This window comes from Pleurodeles waltl, chromosome 5 (assembly GCF_031143425.1).
Source record: "Pleurodeles waltl isolate 20211129_DDA chromosome 5, aPleWal1.hap1.20221129, whole genome shotgun sequence".
Taxonomy (NCBI): Eukaryota; Metazoa; Chordata; class Amphibia; order Caudata; family Salamandridae; genus Pleurodeles; species Pleurodeles waltl.
Genome location: NC_090444.1, coordinates 734,887,052 through 734,906,713, shown reverse-complemented (window position 1 = coordinate 734,906,713; position 19,662 = coordinate 734,887,052). Strand labels below are relative to the sequence as shown.

The following is a 19,662-nucleotide window of genomic DNA, read 5'->3' as shown; positions in this document are numbered from 1 at the left end:
TCCTCAATTTAGGGGTGTGTTTAGGTCTGGGGTAGTAGCCAATGGCTACTGCCCTGGTGGGTGGCTACACCCTCTTTGTGGCTCCTCCCTGAGGTGAGGGGGGCATATCCCTATTCCTATTGAGGGAATCCTCCAAAAACAAAATGGAGGATTTCTCAAGGCAGGGGTCACCTCAGCTAAGGACACATTAGGGGCTGTCCTGACTGGTGGGTGACTGCTCCTTGTTTTTCTTATTTTCTTCTCTGGACTTGCCACCAAAAGTGGGGGCTGTGTCTGGAGGGGCGGGCATCTCTACTAGCTGGGATGCCCTGGGGCACTGTAACAACAGGCATGAGCCTTTAAGAGTCATTGTCAGGTGTTACAGTTCCTGCAGGGGGAGGTGAGAAGCACCTACATCCAGTGCAGGCTTTGTTCCTGGACACAGAGTGATAACGGCACTCACCCCATGTGGCCAGAAACCCGTCTGGTTGTGGCAGGAAGTGGTCAGCCTAAAACTAGGAACTGGACTGGTAATACTGGGTGGGAATCTCTAAGAGGCCCTCTGTGTGCATTTTTCTATAAATGCCACACTGGCATCAGTGTGCATTTATTGTGCTGAGAAGTTTGATACCAAGCTTCCCAGTTTTCAGTGTAGCAATTATGGAACTGTGGAGTTCGTAATTTACAGACTCCCAGACCATATACCCTTCATGGCTACCCTGCACTTATAATGTATAAGGTTTGGCTTAGACACTGTAGGGGCATAGTGCTCATGCAACTATGCCCTCACCTGTGGTATAGTGCACCCTGTCTTAGAGCTGTAAGGCCTGATAGAGGGGTGACTTACCTATGCCACAGGCAATGGGTTGAGGGCATGGCACCCTGAGGGGAGTGCCATGTCGACTTAGTCTTCTCCCCACCAGCACACACAAGCTGTGAGGCAGTGTGCATGTGCTGAGGGGTCCCCAGGGTGGCATAATACATGCTGCAGCCCTTAGAGACCTTCCCTCGCCACAGGGCCCTTGGTACCAGTTACAAGGTCCTTATCTGTGTGCCAATTGTGGAAACAATGCTACATTTTTAGTGAAAGAACACTGGTGCTGGGGCCTGGTTAACAGGGTCCCAGCACACTTTCAATCATAACTGGCATCAACAAAAGGCAAAACGTTAGGGGGTAACCATGTCAAGGGAGGCATTTCCCTATACCTGGGTATTCTAATATTTATCTGGTTCACTTACAACAGCCACTGAGCTTGTTGTGAATGGACAACCATAAGGTAAAAATGCTGCTGCTGTTTAGTTGCATTCCAAAATATAACCACTTACATTTTTATTTGTCAATGTAATTACTTTGGAAGTGTGTGGAAAACAATCACTACTCAAGCATATTTTCCAGTTGACTCAGATAAGTAATTCACCAGTCTATGAAGTCTATCCTTCTCTTAGCCAGTTTCTGTGCTTAACATGCTGAAATTAATGGCACTGATTTTTTTCAGTCTCGCCTTCGCCAGTGCATGCTCCCCTGCTTGCAAGAGATACTGATACAAAAGGGACTTGGAACCCTCTAATTGTTTAGCGTTCATGGGCTTCATTGACAGTCTAATTTGCTGCATTCTAATTAAGCATTGCAGGCCAGATTCACTTCCTCTTCTTTTGGCTGGGCACACACCAAGTACTCACTGCTTCATCTATATTAGGGTCCTTACGGTGCTGGTGCTGTGACTGAGGTACTATTTTTTTTCCCTTCTTTCCCCGCTGTCCTTGTTGACTTCCCCTCCCACTCCGTCTGAGTTGCTTATTCGCCCTCCCACTTCCCGATCACGTTGCTTATTTCCCTTCATCCCTGTCGCTGTCCCTGTTGCTTATTTCAATCCCCTACAACCAATCTAAGTAAAGAAAGTGGTATTCTTTGGCCAGTTCTGACTGCACAGCACCTTTTATTTTAATAGTCCCATTTACTCCCACCTACCATTCCACTGTCCACCTCCATCCACTTGGCAATGTCAACAACTCTCCCAAAGGTGAGATCTATTGGCTTTGCCAATGCTTTTTTTAAAAGTTATCACAAGCAATCATACAATCAAAATGTATTTCCCATCAATGAGCTATCGAAAGACTGTACTGTAGACCATATTTTGTACTGTTTTCAGGTCTATTTAACTAAATAGCTCGTTGAATGTACCACTTTCAGTTCTGCCAGGTATTTTTTGAAAAAGGAAAAAAATCCAGAAATTCTTCTATCTACCAATTCCACATACTGCTCGCACTCACGTTATTATATTTTTTATAAACTGATGCAAGTGGGTTGCACTGAGTATGGAAACACTAGAGTAAAAGGCAAAGTTGGTAGGTAATGACAGGGTGAATGCTGACTTCGATTCTCTGTCAGCATATCTCACTGACAGAGAGACCATGGTAATTTTGTTTACTGTATTTAAACTATTATAGTTCTCAAGGTTTATTATAAAAGCATTTACCAATATCTCTCTTGCCCTTCATGCCTTTACCAAGATCAGTCCTCGGGGGCATACTTTCTAAACTCGATCCAAGTGCTTACATCGACACTAACAGCTGCAGATTTTAAAGCAGTACATCTCACATCTCACAGATGATTTGGTCAAAATAGCTGTGAAAGACAATATGCGGACTGTAAAAGTACGTTTCAGTCGTATCGGTTTGTGTCCGTTTCACTCTACAGGAAAAGACGTATACGTATAGTGTAAAGTTTACAATATTACAACCTACTAAGCAACTGGTTCTTATATGTAATAACACATTCGAAACAGAAAAGAGCATATTGAGATCCACTGCACACATTAATTAATAAAGTTAAAAGGACAATTAACATTTTGCAATGACAAGCCTGGAAGGCACGTGCACAATATGTGCATATCATAACCTATTCATAGTTGTATAGGCTTATTTCAGCTGGTCCTACTACCCGCACCACAAAAACACAAAACTAAGTCCACCTTAAAACTGAATGTTACGTTGGCTCCCACATCTCTAAAGACAATGGAAAATAAGCAATAGCATAGGCAATCGCCGCACCTTCATAATAAGAGTACCAACCTGTTGGCTTTGCCAATATCTGTCACAAATGTATTGTTTAAAAATGTCAAATGAAAAAACATTTCAAAATACTGGAGGAAAACTAAACATTTTATGGTGTTCCACAAGTGAGCATTTCATTCAATGTTTTCCATCTTTGTAGATGGCATGGTTCATTTTTCAAACAATTATTCACTCAGGAAACTCTACTTAAAACATTTTAAAAGAATAATAAAGGGAATGTAAAGGGAAGCACTGGCCAAGGCCTAATTTACTTTCTAGAGGATTCAGCCATTTGGTTCTCTACAGTAGCTCAGTAAGCTGATTTATAGGCCTCCAGAAGAACTGTCATGCAAAGTAAACCCCTCTGCCTCAGACACCAGCTTAGTGAGGTCATCCAATGGCACTTAGTCCAGCGCCATAAAAGCCGTTGTATGTCAAAGTCTGTACTTTAATACATGTGGAGTGAAGGACATAAAATAAAAACGACTCTTAAGGTCTTCTCTTCAGCCATAACCCAGCAAAATATCCTGGTTGCTGTGCTCTTACAGACAAGATAGGAGTGCAGGGATGTAACAGTGTGTGGGGCGTCAGGAATTTGAGGAGGGAAGCAGCACAAAAGGGACAGACCTAGAAAATACATACACTCTCATGGAGTGTTGAATGAAAAAGAACAAGTAGTTCCCAAAACGCTAAAATTGGAAGGATTCAAGTGAACCAGTCAAAAGGATCACGTGACAGGCTATTCTACAGGGAAAGGACAACAAGAAGAGGCAGGCAAGACGTAAATAAGTAGCAAATGTCAGGAAATTTACTCTGCAAAGTGAAAAAATCCTTTTAAAAGAGGCACTTTACTGTTTTTGACAAAGTGTGGCATGTATTGGAACCCCTAAGTTATGAATCCTATGTACTGTGACTATCTCAATTATATCCAACTACCAAGAACACATTAAACATTCAACATTGTTCTGCAAACCATAGACAACCGACTATATTAAACGTAACATCATGTCTTAGACAGGAACTACTCAAGTACATTTTCAGATGTCTTACAAGACTAATATAGAAAAGTGAAAGGTCAATAAAGTAAGTTATGGCAATCCACGAAAGGTTCATGGATTTCTAACTAGGATATAAAAAAAGACAGTGGGTTTAGTGACATAAGAAAGGAAACTCAATTTACTATGTACATCAAACAATTAATTTTTTTAAAACCCAAACTAATTTGGACAGTAGCATGTACCATAACACTGGTCTCTAGAATTGTTAGATTTTTATTAAAAAAACATCTGTTTTCTGAAAAGCAGCTTTCATTAACGTTTTTATCTAAGATCATCTATGTAAAAAAACACCCAGCACTTTACCGGAATCGTTGCGGAGGTATGACGACATTGCTGGAATTAGGCAAGACTGGCTCAGCAATTCTTGCAAAACAGAGGGGAGAGCACTGCTGTTCTGTCCTCTACCATCACTAGACTGCGATTCACCATGCGACGTGCAGCCTGATGGATTGATGTAACTTGCAAGAACCTAGTAACATCACAAGTGGTGGGTTAATTTCAATAAAAGATAGATTGTTTCTTGTTTGAATAAATAATTTGATTCTACACAGCTGCTGTTACTTTCGGTATAAAACCATATTATTTACCTCCAATAAAACGGGTTTGATGAATACTACATTTCCTTTGAGGATTACGCATTTCTGAAATATCTAAAATGAGCAAAAGGATGCCTGAAAATCTCTTCATATTGTACTACTGACACAAAGGCAGAACCCTAAGTACCTTGCAATCACACCCTGAAAGGATACCAGGGCATCTTTGGCCTCAATTCCTCAAGTACCTGTCAATTGAGCAGGACAAGGAACATTCAAAGTCACAGTAGCTGAGTTTTGTGAAAGAATCCGCATAAGAAATAACACATCCAGAAACCTGGCACCAACGGATTAGGAATTTGACTTATGTGAAAGGAACATACAACGGCTAGGTTTCAAGCAAATACACTGCTCAAAACCTACTGCTTGGAAGCTTCCCATTAAGTGGTGGCTAGTGGTGCAGACGTTTGGAGAAAAGTTATTTGTGAATGTGTGTACTAAAGCCAACACCATGGTCAGAGAGATGAGCAGAAACACTCTGCAAGCCTACAAATTGGTGGCAGCCTTAGCCCTGGTGGAATGTCTCCCAAGGCCTCCAGATGCTGCTTTTTGGTTAAGGCAAAGCACATCTTAATGTAGAGAATAACACTCTTCTGAAGAGTCCTTTTCGACACTACTCTGCGTTTGTACGCCCCAGAAAACCCCACAAAAAGATGATCGTCCACCCAATCATCTTTGGTGCGATCAATGTAAAAGCTTAAAGCACTTTGGGGGTCTAAAAAATGTAACCTCTCTTAGTCTCTTAGGCCACTCGGGTCCACAGGCCCAGTTTGTTCAGGAAAAAAGTGGTGTACAGCGACTGTACCAGAAGTGCATAGGAGCTCACTCCTGCGATAAGTGATCGCAATGAGGAACACATTCTTGAGAACCAGAAGATGCAAACAGAAGTTGTGCTTGGAGAAGGCATGAGGAACATACCTAGTAAAGGTGCCACTGCAGTCTTACAAACTGTTAGGAAGGGAACATTTATGTCAACCCTCTAATAAACCACTTCACACCACGTCACGTGAACAAAGAAAGTTGGTCCAGCAAACACTTAAAGGCTGAAAGGGACAAAAAATAAGCTTGATTAGTCCCAAGTGATAGACCATGCTGGGCCAAAGACAAAAACAAACAATAAAACATACCCCAGGTTGGCTTGTAAGGGGTCTGTGTTGCAGACTCCTCACCAGCCCACAATTTTGTCCCAGTGCCCAGCATAAATGGAACTTGTAAAGGGACTCATGGCAGCAAGGACAGCATCCACAACATCAGGTGGCAGATCAAATGCAGTCAATTTGCATACATGGAGGAGCAGACTACACAGCTTCAGGTGCAGAAACCTGCCCTGCTGCTAGGACAGATCCTCACGAACTGTTAACTGGATCAGGCCCATCACTTCCGGATACCACACTTTCTGGGCTCAATCCAGAGATACTAGGAGGACTTGAGCCTGGTAATTCTTGTTCTTCTTCAGAACTCAGGGCAGAAATGTGTATAGAAGTCTCATGCTTCACTCTAACCGGAATGCGTCTCACGGAGCGATGGCTTAGGAGGTCCAATGCAAAAAAAGGAAAATGTCACTTACCCAGTGTACATCTGTTCGTGGCATCAGTCGCAGTAGATTCGCATGTTTTGCAATAGCTCGCCATCTGGTGTTGGGCCGGAGTGTTACAAGTTGTTTTTCTTCGAAGAAGTCTTTCGAGTCACGGGACCGAGTGACTCCTCCTTTTGTCTCCATTGCGCATGGGCGTCGACTCCATCTTCGATTGTTTTTCCCCGCAGAGGGTGAGGTAGGAGTTGAATTGTAGTAATAGTGCCCATGCAATGGAGTGACTAAGTATACACCTATTTAAGGTTGAGATGATACATATATAAATAATTGAAGGTAACTTCCAAACTGCTACAGGCTCCCGGGGAGGCGGGTGGGCACATGCGAATCTACTGCGACTGATGCCACGAACAGATGTACACTGGGTAAGTGACATTTTCAGTTCGATGGCATCTGTCGCTGTAGATACGCATGTTTTGCATAGACTAGTAAGCAGTTATCTCCCCAAAAGCGGTGGATCAGCCTGTAGGAGTGGAAGTAGTCTGAAATAATGTTCTTAATACGGCTTGACCTACTGTGGCTTGTTGTGCGGATAACACGTCTACACAGTAGTGCTTGGTGAATGTGTGAGGCGTAGACCATGTGGCTGCCTTACATATTTCTTGCATTGGGATGTTTCCTAGAAAGGCCATGGTAGCACCTTTCTTTCTGGTTGAGTGTGCCCTTGGTGTAATGGGCAGCTGTCGTTTAGCTTTAAGGTAGCAGATTTGGATGCATTTAACTATCCATCTGGCTATACCTTGTTTTGATATTGGGTTTCCTGCATGAGGTTTTTGAAATGCAATAAATAGTTGTTTAGTCTTTCTGATGTTTTTTGTTCTGTCAATGTAATACATCAATGCTCTTTTGACATCTAATGTATGTAGTGCCCTTTCAGCTACGGTATCTGGCTGTGGAAAGAACACTGGAAGTTCCACTGTTTGATTTAGATGGAACGGTGAAATAACCTTTGGCAAAAATTTAGGATTGGTCCTTAGGACGACCTTATTCTTGTGTAGTTGTATAAAAGGTTCCTGTATTGTAAACGCCTGAATCTCGCTTACTCTTCTTAGGGAAGTAATGGCGATGAGAAATGCCACCTTCCAGGTTAGGAACTGTATGTCGCAGGAGTGCATGGGTTCAAAAGGTGGACCCATAAGTCTAGTTAGGACAACATTTAGGTTCCATGAAGGAACAGGTGGTGTTCTTGGTGGTATAATTCTCCTAAGGCCCTCCATGAATGCTTTAATGACTGGTATCTTATATAGGGAAGTTGAATAGGTAGTCTGCAGGTATGCAGATATTGCTGCAAGGTGTATTTTAATGGAAGAGAAAGCCAGGTTAGATTTTTGTAAGTGAAGCAAGTAACCCACTACATGTTCTGGAGTTGTGTGTAATGGTTGTATTTGATTAATATGGCAGTAGCAAACAAACCTCTTCCATTTACTTGCATAGCAGTGCCTGGTGGATGGCCTTCTGGCTTGTTTTATGACTTCCATACATTCTTGGGTAAGTTGTAAGTGCCCGAATTCTAGGATTTCAGGAGCCAGATTGCTAGATTCAGCGATGCTGGATCTGGGTGTCTGATCTTTTGGTTGTGCTGTGTCAACAGATCTGGCCTGTTGGGCAATTTGATGCAGGGTACTACTGATAGGTCTAGCAGCGTTGTGTACCAGGGTTGCCTTGCCCAAGTTGGTGCTATCAATATGAGTTTGAGTTTGTTTTGACTGAGTTTGTTTACCAGGTAAGGAAGGAGAGGGAGAGGAGGAAAAGCGTAAGCAAATATCCCTGACCAGTTCATCCATAGGGCATTGCCTTGGGACTGTTTGTGTGGGTATCTGGATGCGAAGTTTTGGCATTTTGCGTTCTCCCTTGTCGCAAACAAGTCTATCTGAGGTGTTCCCCAGAGTTTGAAATAAGTGTTCAGAATTTGGGGGTGAATTTCCCATTCGTGGACCTGTTGGTGATCTCGAGAGAGATTGTCTGCGAGTTGATTTTGGATCCCTGGTATAAATTGTGCTATTAGGCGAATTTGGTTGTGAATTGCCCAACGCCAAATCTTTTGTGCTAGCAGGCTTAACTGCGTGGAGTGCGTCCCCCCTTGCTTGTTTAGATAATATATTGTTGTCATGTTGTCTGTTTTGACGAGAATGTATTTGTGAACTATTATTGGTTGGAAAGCTTTTAGTGCTTGAAAAACTGCTAGAAGTTCTAGGTGATTTATATGCAGTGTTGTTTGATGTACATTCCATTGTCCTTGTATGCTGTGTTGATCGAGGTGTGCTCCCCACCCTGTCATGGAAGCATCTGTTGTTATTACGTATTGTGGCACTGGGTCTTGGAAAGGCCGCCCTTTGTTTAAATTTATGTTGTTCCACCACAGAAGCGAGAGGTAAGTTTGGCGGTCTATTAACACCAGATCTAGAAGGTGACCCTGTGCTTGTGACCATTGTGATGCTAGGCACTGTTGTAAGGGCCTCATGTGCAGTCTTGCGTTGGGGACAATGGCTATGCATGAAGACATCATGCCTAGGAGTTGTAGTACCATCTTTGCGTGTATCCTTTGTGTTGGATACATGCGTTGTATGATGGTGTTGAAATTTCGAATTCTTTGTGGACTTGGAGTGGCTACTCCTTTTGATGTGTCTATTATGGCTCCCAGGTATTGTTGTACCTTGCGCGGCAGAATTTTGGATTTTGTGAAATTGACGGTGAACCCTAGTTTGAAGAGGGTTTGTATGATATGATTTGTGTGATTTGAGCACTGTATTAACGAATGGGCCTTGATTAGCCAGTCGTCTAGATATGGGAACACATGTATTTGCTGCCTTCTTATGTGTGCAGCGACTACCGCTAGACATTTGGTAAAGACTCTTGGTGCGGTTGTTAATCCGAAAGGCAGTACCTTGAATTGGTAATGTATTCCCTTGAATACAAACCTTAGGTATTTCCTGTGCGATGGGTGTATTGGTATATGGAAATAAGCATCCTTGAGGTCTAAAGTTGCCATGTAGTCGTGTAGTTTTAGCAATGGCAATACTTCTTGTAGTGTGACCATGTGAAAGTGGTCTGATTTGATGAAAGTGTTCACTACTCTGAGGTCTAGGATTGGTCTCAGCGTTTTGTCCTTCTTTGGTATCAGAAAGTACAGTGAGTAAACTCCTGTGTTTATTTGTGTGTTTGGCACTAATTCGATTGCATTCTTTTGCAATAGTGCCTGCACTTCTATCTCCAGGAGATTGGAATGGTGTGTTGTCAAATTTTGTGCTTTTGGTGGTATGTTTGGAGGGAATTGTAGAAATTCTATACAATAACCATGTTGGATAATTGCTAGAACCCAAGTGTCTGTAGTGATTTCCTCCCATGCTTTGTAATAATGACTTATTCTTCCCCCCACTGGTGTTGTGTGGAGGGGGTGAGTGACATGTGAGTCACTGTTTAGTAGTAGGGGTTTTGGGGCTCTGAAATCTTCCTCTATTTCTAGGGAATTGCCCTCCTCTATATTGTCCCCGAAAACCTCCTCTATACTGTCCCTGGTAACTGGACGGTGTTGCTTGTGAGGTGCTGGCTTGTGTGCTCTGACCCCGAAACCCCCCTCGAAAGGGTGTTTTACGGAATGTGCTGTAATTCCCTCTGCTCTGCGGGGAGTAGAGTGCGCCCATGGCTTTGGCAGTGTCCGTATCTTTTTTGAGTTTCTCAATCGCTGTGTCCACTTCTGGACCGAACAGTTCTTTTTCATTAAAAGGCATATTGAGAACTGCTTGTTGAATCTCTGGTTTAAATCCAGACGTTCGGAGCCATGCATGCCTTCTGATAGTTACAGATGTATTAATTGTCCGTGCAGCTGTATCTGCAGCGTCCATGGAGGAGCGGATCTGGTTGTTGGAAATGGTCTGTCCCTCCTCAACCACTTGTTTTGCCCTATTTTGTAAGTCCTTGGGCAGATGTTCAATGAGATGTTGCATCTCGTCCCAGTGGGCTCTGTCATAGCGCGCAAGTAGTGCCTGGGAGTTCGCGATGCGCCACTGGTTTGCAGCTTGTGCTGCGACTCTTTTACCAGCTGCATCGAACTTGCGGCTTTCTTTATCTGGGGGTGGTGCATCTCCAGATGTGTGAGAGTTGGCCCTTTTCCTAGCTGCTCCTACAACGACAGAGTCTGGTGGCAGCTGTGTAGTGATGAAAACCGGGTCTGTAGGAGGCGCCTTATACTTTTTTTCCACCCTTGGTGTGATTGCCCTACTTTTGACCGGCTCCTTAAAGATTTCTTTCGCGTGCCGGAGCATACCAGGGAGCATAGGCAGGCTTTGGTATGAGCTGTGGGTGGAGGAGAGTGTGTTGAATAAAAAATCATCCTCGACCTGTTCTGAGTGGAGGCTTACGTTGTGAAATTGTGCTGCTCTAGCCACCACTTGAGAATACGCGGTGCTGTCTTCTGGTGGAGATGGCTTCGTAGGGTATGCCTCCGGACTGTTATCCGACACTGGGGCGTCGTATAGGTCCCATGCGTCTTGATCTTGGTCACCCTGGCTTATGGTGGTGTGAGCTGGGGAGTGTGATGGAGTTCGTGCTGGTGAGACGTTAATCACGGGCGGAGGAGAGGGTGGTGGGGTAACTCTTTTCACCACTTTTGGTTGTGGTGTCTGTTCAGTTTGGAACTCCAACCTTCTCTATCTTCTAATGGAGGGAAGGGTGCTTATTTTTCCTGTCCCCTGCTGTATGAAGATACGCTTTTGCGTATGGTCCACATCAGTTGATTGTAGCTCTTCCTCAAACCTATGCTTTTGCATTTGGGAGGTTAGCAAGTGCTCTTCTGTATAAGAGCCTGAAGCTGGGTCGCTTGCAGTTTGTTTCGGCACCGAAACCCTGTCTGCGTGTTTTTTCGGCTCCGAGGTGACTTTTTTCTTTTTCGGGGCCGAAACCTCTCGGCGTCGATCTTCTTCGGTGCCGCTGTCTCGGCGTCGAGCCGTGTCCACACCGGCATCTCGGTGTCGAGGCTTGCCTCCAGCACTTTCTCGGTCCCGAGAAGGCTGCGTGCCGGTGTCTCGACCGGAGTCGGACGATCTCGGCACTGTTTGGGCCTTTTTCGGTGCCGACGGTCGGTCACCGAATTTATGGGTGGAGCCATGGCCTGATGGCAGTGGCGTCCCCTGGGCCTTGTAAATCTTCCTTTGTGTGGTTTTCGATGTCTTACTCACGGTTTGTGTATCGTCGAATCCTTCGGAGTCCGATTCTTGGATCGAGAAGGTACCTTCCTCTTCCTGCTCCTCGAACTCTCGGTGGGCTGTCGGCGCGGACGCCATCTGAAGTCTTCTGGCTCGACGGTCTCGGAGTGTCTTTCGGGACCGGAACGCACGACAGGCCTCACAGGTGTCTTCACTGTGCTCAGGTGACAGGCACAGGTTACAGACCAAGTGTTGGTCTGTATAGGGGTATTTATTGTGGCATTTGGGGCAGAAACGGAACGGGGTCCGTTCCATCGGCGTTCTTCAGCACGCGGTCGGGCCGACCAGGCCCCGACGGGGGATCGAAAAACTACCCCGAAGGGCACCGGAGCTCTTCGATCTTCGATGCGGTGTTGAATCTAAGTACGCCGATCCCGAACGCAACAATACAGACGAAAATCTTCCGAAATTAGCTAATTCTCCGTTCCGAAACTCGGAGCGACTGGAACACGTCCGAACCCGATGGCGGAAAAAAAACAATCGAAGATGGAGTCGACGCCCATGCGCAATGGAGACAAAAGGAGGAGTCACTCGGTCCCGTGACTCGAAAGACTTCTTTGAAGAAAAACAACTTGTAACACTCCGGCCCAACACCAGATGGCGAGCTATTGCAAAACATGCGTATCTACAGCGACAGATGCCATCGAACGTTGACATTCTGCAATCTCAATGGTGCACTACCTTTGGGTGCAGCTGACAGTCGTGAGCCTCTTGGTGACCACGGCTGAGATCACCCACCCTGGTTTTCAAGGATCCTGCCAGGTTGTTTATGACCAAGTTAAGACCCTGACAAATCAGCCAGGTTCAGAGGCGAAAAGCTTCTGGCACAGAGCTCACGATCCTATCCTGCCCTGCTTCTAGCAATATCGCATGGTGGTGGTGTTCGTGAGAACCTTGAGCAGCTTTCCCTTGATGGACAGTGGCAAAGAGTTCATCACCAGGCAAAGAGCCAGCAAGTCCAACAGATTTATGAGCAGTTGGTTATTCGTAGGAGACCAGAGTCCTCAACACAGCAGTGGCACATGCTGCACCATTGTCAGATCTGGGTAGGAGTCTGCGGAAAGTCCAACCGTAGTTGTGTAGCCACCACTGCAGATCTCTTGCAGTCTCCTACACCTGGAAGGAATCCAACAGATTTAGTTGGTGCTGGGCCCACTAAGACTTCAGATTCCAGGCAAGCCATGTGTCACCTGGCATAGTCAACGACCAAGATGCAGGAGGCTAATATCACAGGAAGCCTCAGAATTACTCTCACAGAGAGCTAGGACCAAAGTAGAAACATCAGGATCATAGTCCAAAACTCTAAACATGTCGTGACTGAGGGAAGGCCCTGACAGCACCATATCAAAGACAGCTCCTATGATCACTTGCATGCTGATCAAACAGGGTATGTGCAATGCAGGGTTCAAACTGATACACTTTAACTATATACATCATACATACATCACCCCACAACTACTTCATAAAATTGACCCTACTAAAATGGATAGGTGCCATCGATGAGAGCAGTGGCCAGCAATGTTCCTTCATTTAGTCTGGTTTTGCCCTGAAGTATGTGCTTATTGGGACACAGTGGTCCAACAACTGCAATGTGCTGCAGTGATAACGGTAAAGATGAAACCAACTACAAGCCTATTGAGGGATGTTAAAAAAAAAACAAAATGGACAGAAGTCGGAATGGAAATGTATGCAATTAGCCCTGCTGTTAGCGAAACAAACAGTTGCCATCACTTGGATGAGCCCAAGGGTACCATAGGAGAGTCTCTGGATGAAAGATGTACAGGAAGGGGCGATAGTGGAGGAGATCAGACTCCGACAATGTAGAAGGGATATCCATGCAGAGTAGGACCTACAGACATGGCGGGAGATCCTCGCAGACTTAGGAGTAGAAGAGCCCCTTACAGACAAAGGGTTGGTATCAGAGGCATATGGACAAAGCTTTGTAGCTGGGGGTAGGTTTTGTTTTAGTTTGGGAAGGAGGATATATTAATGTATTCGCACAGTTAAGGCATTCGAAATGTATAATTCCCATTGAATGGTATGATTGCAATATTTCTTCTTTCTCTGCCAACATGTCGGAATTAATGGCTCTTTGGTTGGTTTTGTTTTTGAAATAATGTTTATAAAATGAAAATAAAATCTTTAAAAAAAGACATCTCCTATGAAAAGGATCCTATGCAAGGGAGTCAGGTGAAACTTCAGCACTTTGAGAATCCTAATGATGTCAGGAGGTTCAGCGTCTGGAGGTAGTCACCAACTGACTGCAGTGAGCCTGTCTTCAATAGCCAGTCATCGAGGCAGGGGAATAACTGGTACTGCCCCACTCCCCACAAATCTCCTTAGGTAGCCAGTGACAACCATCATAAGTTTTGTGAGCACCTAAGAGTGGTTTGTGAGATCAAAGGGGATACGGCAAATAGAAAAAGCTTCTGCACTACCTTGAATCGCAGTAACATCTGTGGAAGTGCAGGATGGGTAGATGAAAATACGTTGCTTCAGGTTCAAGGCTTTGAGCCAATGGCTTGGGCCCAAAGCAGACAAAGCCTGGCCAGTGTAAGCATTCTGAATATATCCTTCGTCAGGAAGGCATTCAGAGGACAAAGATCTAAAATGAGCGGAGGCCCCCATCCTTTTTTGGCAAGAGGAAATAGCAGAAGTAACAACCCATCATACGAAATGGGAGTGTGCCTGGGAAGACTGGTTACCTTGGGGACCTGTACCCTGTCTGCTTGATACCTGTCTCCAGTTATGAAAAGGAATGGGGTGACTGCTGCGGGGGCAGAGGAGCCTGCTGCTGCCTGTATGCCAACCCGTGCAGCAGCATCAGAAAAGGCAAAAATGGTGGTAAAACTGTCTGGCAGGGGTGGAGAGGCCTTAAAAACTGTTGTTAAAAATGAACTAGGTCGGAGTCAGCTTTTTCACCGAAAACGTAGTATCCATCAAAAGGCATATCAATAAGGAATGTCTGCACATCCCCTGAAAGCCCCATGGACCACATCCATGCGTGGCAATGGAGCACCACACTGCTACTGACGACTCACCTCAAGAAAATGGTCATATTGAAGCCAATACAAAAAGTGGCTACAACTTGGCCATCCTGAATAATTTCAGCCAGGGAGGTCCTACATTCTTCAGAACCACCAACGAGATCTTGCTGGCCTGATCAAAAAGGGCTGACGGCTTAGAAGGCAAACTGCGTTGACTGACCTCATGGCTTAGCTTAATATATTGTCTGGGGGAACAAGGGAGATTTGGTACCTCATAGGGAATAAATTGGGGCTCACCTTGTTGTGTCAAAAAGTCAAGGTCGTCTGGTGTTGGTCCGAGGAGTTTGGCCACTTTTTCACCCATGGGCAAGGGCAAAGTTTAGACCAGGTGCCCATCAGAGTACCAGTTAGGGCTTGGTTGAACGAAAGAGCTCAGAGGAAGCAGGCCCATGCAGCAGAAAGTTTGTGAGGACATTAGTTTTAACCTCAAATGAAGGTTGTTGTAGATTTGGGACTTCAGCAGCATGTCGAATTACCACAGCAGAAGAAGCACTCTCTTCTGTAGGGGGGCCCTTGGGGGGAGAACCACCCTGTGTCAAGCCCACTGGCCTTCTTTAGGTCCATATAAACCATAATCATTATGTGGGGGTATATCATCACCATCATCATCATCACTGTCATCTTCAGGAGGCATATAAATGGTAGAAATCCCATTTGTTCCCACTCTGTGGCTATGCCGCCTCTGAACCTACTCGTACTCGCATGGAGCCCTACATGTCTTAAATATTTAGGTGTTAAAAAATACCATAACTACAGGATCTACTCGATGGGAATGTTGGAGTAGCCATCGGAGCTCATCAAACTAGTATAAACTCTTGGACACTGCTATTATCTGTGAGTGGCAGAATAGTGATGGCTAAAATGGCGGTGCTCCCAAGTTTGCTTTATTTCTTCGCCACGCTGCCAGTGCTCTGTCACCTGTTATGGATTCTGGAAGCCCTACTTTTAGAAGTGATCTGGGAACAGGTAGGCGTAAGATGGAACTAACAAAACTGCAGCACCCTATGGCGGAAGGAGGACTGGCAGCACCTGACCTAGAGACTTTTAATTGGAGGCCCAACTGCAAGGATTAAACCAGTGGGTTTACTGCAGAAAGAATCCAGAAGAAGCGGGTATCATTGGCTCGCCAGCTGACTTGTGGGACTTACTGCGGGTCCTCTCGGCTCCCAGGCAATGTTTACGTTGGATCTCTCGAAAGCTCGTAGTAATACAACAGTGCTGGCGACGTTGTCTACAGTGGACTCATGTTCAGGTGTCTTATTTGTCTGATTTGCCACTAAAGTGGTTGAAAATAGTGGCTTGTGTAGGGGTGCTGTAGGGGATAGAGGGGTGGGCTGACTAGGTGGTTAATTGTGTAGGGGATTAGTACCGGGATGGAGTATTGCTTGTGTTTGAAGATGTTGCTGAAGAATTCGGTACACCAGGAGGTCAATTTCTGTTGCACTGGGCAGTGGTTGCCATGATTAGGAATCACTGGGGGAACGGAGGTGCTGAACCTGTAGCACACGAGGTCAGTTGCCCTGTACAGAATCGGGTCATGTAAAAGCGGTGAATTATCTATACCATGTTATACATGCTGTGTTCCTACTTCCCTCTGTGATCTGAAAAAGTAATGGTAGAAAGATCTAGAGCTTCAGATTAGTGGTATGGACCGTGAGAGGATCATGGCACATACACCAGCTGTTTCTCATAATGCCAGGATAAAATTAATAAACGCTTATATTCTGCACAGAGTTTACCTTACGCCTGGCAAGATTCATATGTTTTATAAGACTTCTGCAGCAAAATGTCAGAGATGTGGGGAGTTAGGGGCAGAAATGTTCCATAAGGTATGGTCCTGCCCATCCTTGGCAGAGTTCTGGGAAGCAAAAATGAACTGTATTAATGATATAACTTTACGATTGATCCCTTGTACATCCTTGGCCTGCATACCTGGGGGATACACTCCCCCCAAAAAGAGGAAAACCACTACTAGATTTATTGACAGCATTGATTCTAGCAAAAAGAGAACTGACAATTCATTGTCAATACTCAAGGCCCTCAAATGATTAAATGACGAGAAGAACTGGTTACGTGAGCTGGTCTTGAGAATGCTGCGTTATTTCGAGAGCTGAAAAGAGGGCGGGAAACGACAAAGGGATAGAGCATGGGAACACCTTATGGATTGCTTGCTGGCATTTAATGATGACAAAGACACACTAAATAGCTCTATGATTTCTCAGGAGGATCTGGAGGGTGGTAATAACCGACCTTCCATGGATCGTCTTGGGTGGGACTTGGAACTGCTGTGTTGAACTTTGAAGATGTTGACCCACTGTGCCACACTACATATGACAGCTTGGCAACGCATAATTGGTAAGGGGTAATTGTAGGAGGGAGAGTTAGCTGTTTGCTACTTGGAAGCTGTAGTAGACTAATAATATGTTTGAGTATGTTTTGTACTCAGATTGTACTTGTTTGCATGCCATTTTAACCTCTTTATTATATGTATTTGCTTGCTGGTAATTTTACTGTCGTAGTGCGTATTAATTTTTTGTATCCTGGCATCTTTTGCTTTATGTTTTTAATGGAAAACAATTAACAATTGTATTCTGAATCGGAACGAAAAAGGTGATGGAGCTGAAGACGGCTCCCTGGTAGTGGCAGTATGTTGTAAAAATCAGGATGTGCAGGAACCGGGTGAGCTGGAGTGGATTCTGAGCGCGACTTTGGTTGGGGTTGAGATGGATTTGGTTTGGGGTTGGAGGCTGGAGTTAGAGTGGAACCCGAGGTAGGTTCAAAGGGGTGAGACGACAAGAGTCAGCAGTAATCCAAACTGAGCCATCTGCGGATCCTTGGGCCAGAGGGAGCGGGAAGAGTGGCAATGATTTGCAACATGGCCTCTTTAATGCCTTTGTGGGAAAACAGGGCTGATTGCAGAGGCCCCCTAACTTTTTGCCCCCATTTTCCACTTTATGCTGGTGTTTTCCTGACTCTGATGGTGCCCTGGGTACTGCTAACCAGTCCCAGGGCCTGTGCTCTGTGTAAAATGGATATGCAAATTAGGCTAATTATAATTGGCTAAGTTAACCTACCTATAAGTCCCTAGTATATGGTAGGGCATGTAGGTTTAGGGACCACAGCATAGGTGGTGCACACCTAGGTGCATTGCTGAGGTGCCCAGTGTCATTTTAAAAGCAAGCCTGCCTTTCTGGCTGCTTTTAAATTAAAGTTATATGCAAATTCGACTTTGGAATTAAAGGTACTTCCAAAGTCTTAAACTACCTTATTTTTACATATAAGTCACCCCTAAGATGTGCCCTATGTGCCCCTAGGGCTGGGTGCCATGTAACTATAAGCAGGGACTTTATAAAAATAGATTTATAAGCCCTGGTGAGGTAAAAACAGCCAAATTCGTTTTTCCCTCATGGAAGTAAATGGCCTTCATAGGCTAGAATGGGCAGACTTTATTTTAAATTTTAAAGTCTCCTTAAATGTTACATACCAAGAATTTGGTATCAAATTGATTGTTGTAATAAATCCCACAACTTCCAGTTGTTGAATTTAATATAACTTGTCCAGGTAAAAAGTTTAGACTTTACCTAAAAAGTTGCCAATTTCAGCTCTGCATTGTTTTTGCTGCTGTGCTCCGATTGGCCAGCCTGCAGCAGCCTTTGCCAGGCTGCCTTGATGAGGTGTGAAGTGGCCAGGCATCACACAAAGGAATGTGCTTGGGGGAGAGAATCTCCCCTCAGCAGATGGTGAGGCAGGAAGGGGGAGGGCGGCCAAACTGGTCTTCAAAGGCAGAGAAGGACATTTGGAGCACCCAACAACACCCTCACATCCTGCAACCCCAGACAACTAAGTGCCCCCTTGATTAGATTAGGAGAGGGCAGGAGAGGGGTGTGTTTATGATTTTTAGCCACACCAGTGGGTGGGCTCAGCCAGATGTAACCTCCAAAAATCAGATTCAGCCATGTTGGATTTTTGGAGACTGTTGCCTTTTGGGATGGATTTTTGCCACACTTCCCAGGAAGTGGTCATCACAGGGGGACGACCCTGTACCTGATTGCAGGATCAGGACCCCCCTGCTTTTCACCCAGGAGCAAGGATAAAACTGGCAGACCTGATCCCCCACCTCAGATCCCCTCCAGAATTCAACAAGAAAGGAACTAAAGAAGAAGAAGGACTGCCCTGCTGGACCCCTGGCCTGCACCTGGACCCTGCACTCAGAAGGACTGCACCAGCTGCACACTTGGGCTTCACCACAAGAAGGACTTTGCCTGGCTTCAACTGGTTCAAGGAGGGACTCCCTGTTTGCTACAGGTGAAAAATTGCTAAACCAGAGTCCCCTGCACCAACTCCTGAAGAAAGCGACCAGCTGACCACTGTCCAGTGGCCAAAAAGGAGTTTGCGCCAGGTGCATTCTGGGAGTTGAAGTCCGCACCCCCCAAGGACCATCACAGAACTTCTGGACCCTTGGGGTGAGCTGTGGACCCCAAAAGAACCTTAAAAGAACATCTGGGTGAAGCCCCAGAAGTTTGGAAAAGATTTGAGAATTTTTGGAAAAAAGCTCCAGAGAGGGACCGACCCGCCGCGGAAATTCTAGCCGGCTTGCCTCAACCGTGACCCGGCCTGACTTCGTGGTTCGTCCCGGTAAAGAAAAACATCCAAAAAAGAGACTAAGTCCGAACGTAAAAAGTTGACCGGGACCTCCCAGCCATCGTATCCGAGAAGGGCTCCATGGACGTCGGATCAAGATCCAGGTTTACCCCGGTCGAAGGATTTTCATCTCAAAAAAACGACTAAGTACGAAGGTAAAAGTCTCCACCGAGGAAACCCACATCGCGTATCCGGACAAGGGCTCCAGGAGGTCGGATTCAACTGGCAGGTTCGTCCCGGTGAAGAAAAACTTCAAAAGAAAGACTAAGTCAGAAGGTAACTTTTTAACCGAGGCCTCCCGCGACCTGTAGCCGAACAGGGCTCCATCGCGGTCGGCCTGAAAGTTTGACTTTGCCCCGGTCGAGGTACAACCAGATGACCCGATTGGCGCTTTTTGTTTCTAAGCGCTAGAAAAGTAATCATTCTTTAAAAATTCATATCTCCGGTTCCCCTGAACCGATTTTAATCGTTTTTGTCTCATTTTAAAGATAAAAATAT

At 45.2% G+C, this 19,662-nt stretch overlaps 1 protein-coding gene across 4 annotated transcripts in view; it reads right to left on the bottom strand.

The window, feature by feature from the left end:
• The window catches only part of BIRC6 (baculoviral IAP repeat containing 6), a 1,722,273-nt gene that overhangs the window by 233,217 nt on the left and 1,469,394 nt on the right, over positions 1-19,662 (bottom strand). For all 4 annotated transcript variants that reach the window (XM_069234691.1, XM_069234693.1, XM_069234692.1 and 1 more), the window contains one exon: positions 4,395-4,560. In XM_069234691.1, coding sequence (XP_069090792.1) covers positions 4,395-4,560 — 166 coding nt within the window. The remainder of the gene's footprint in view (positions 1-4,394; positions 4,561-19,662) is intronic.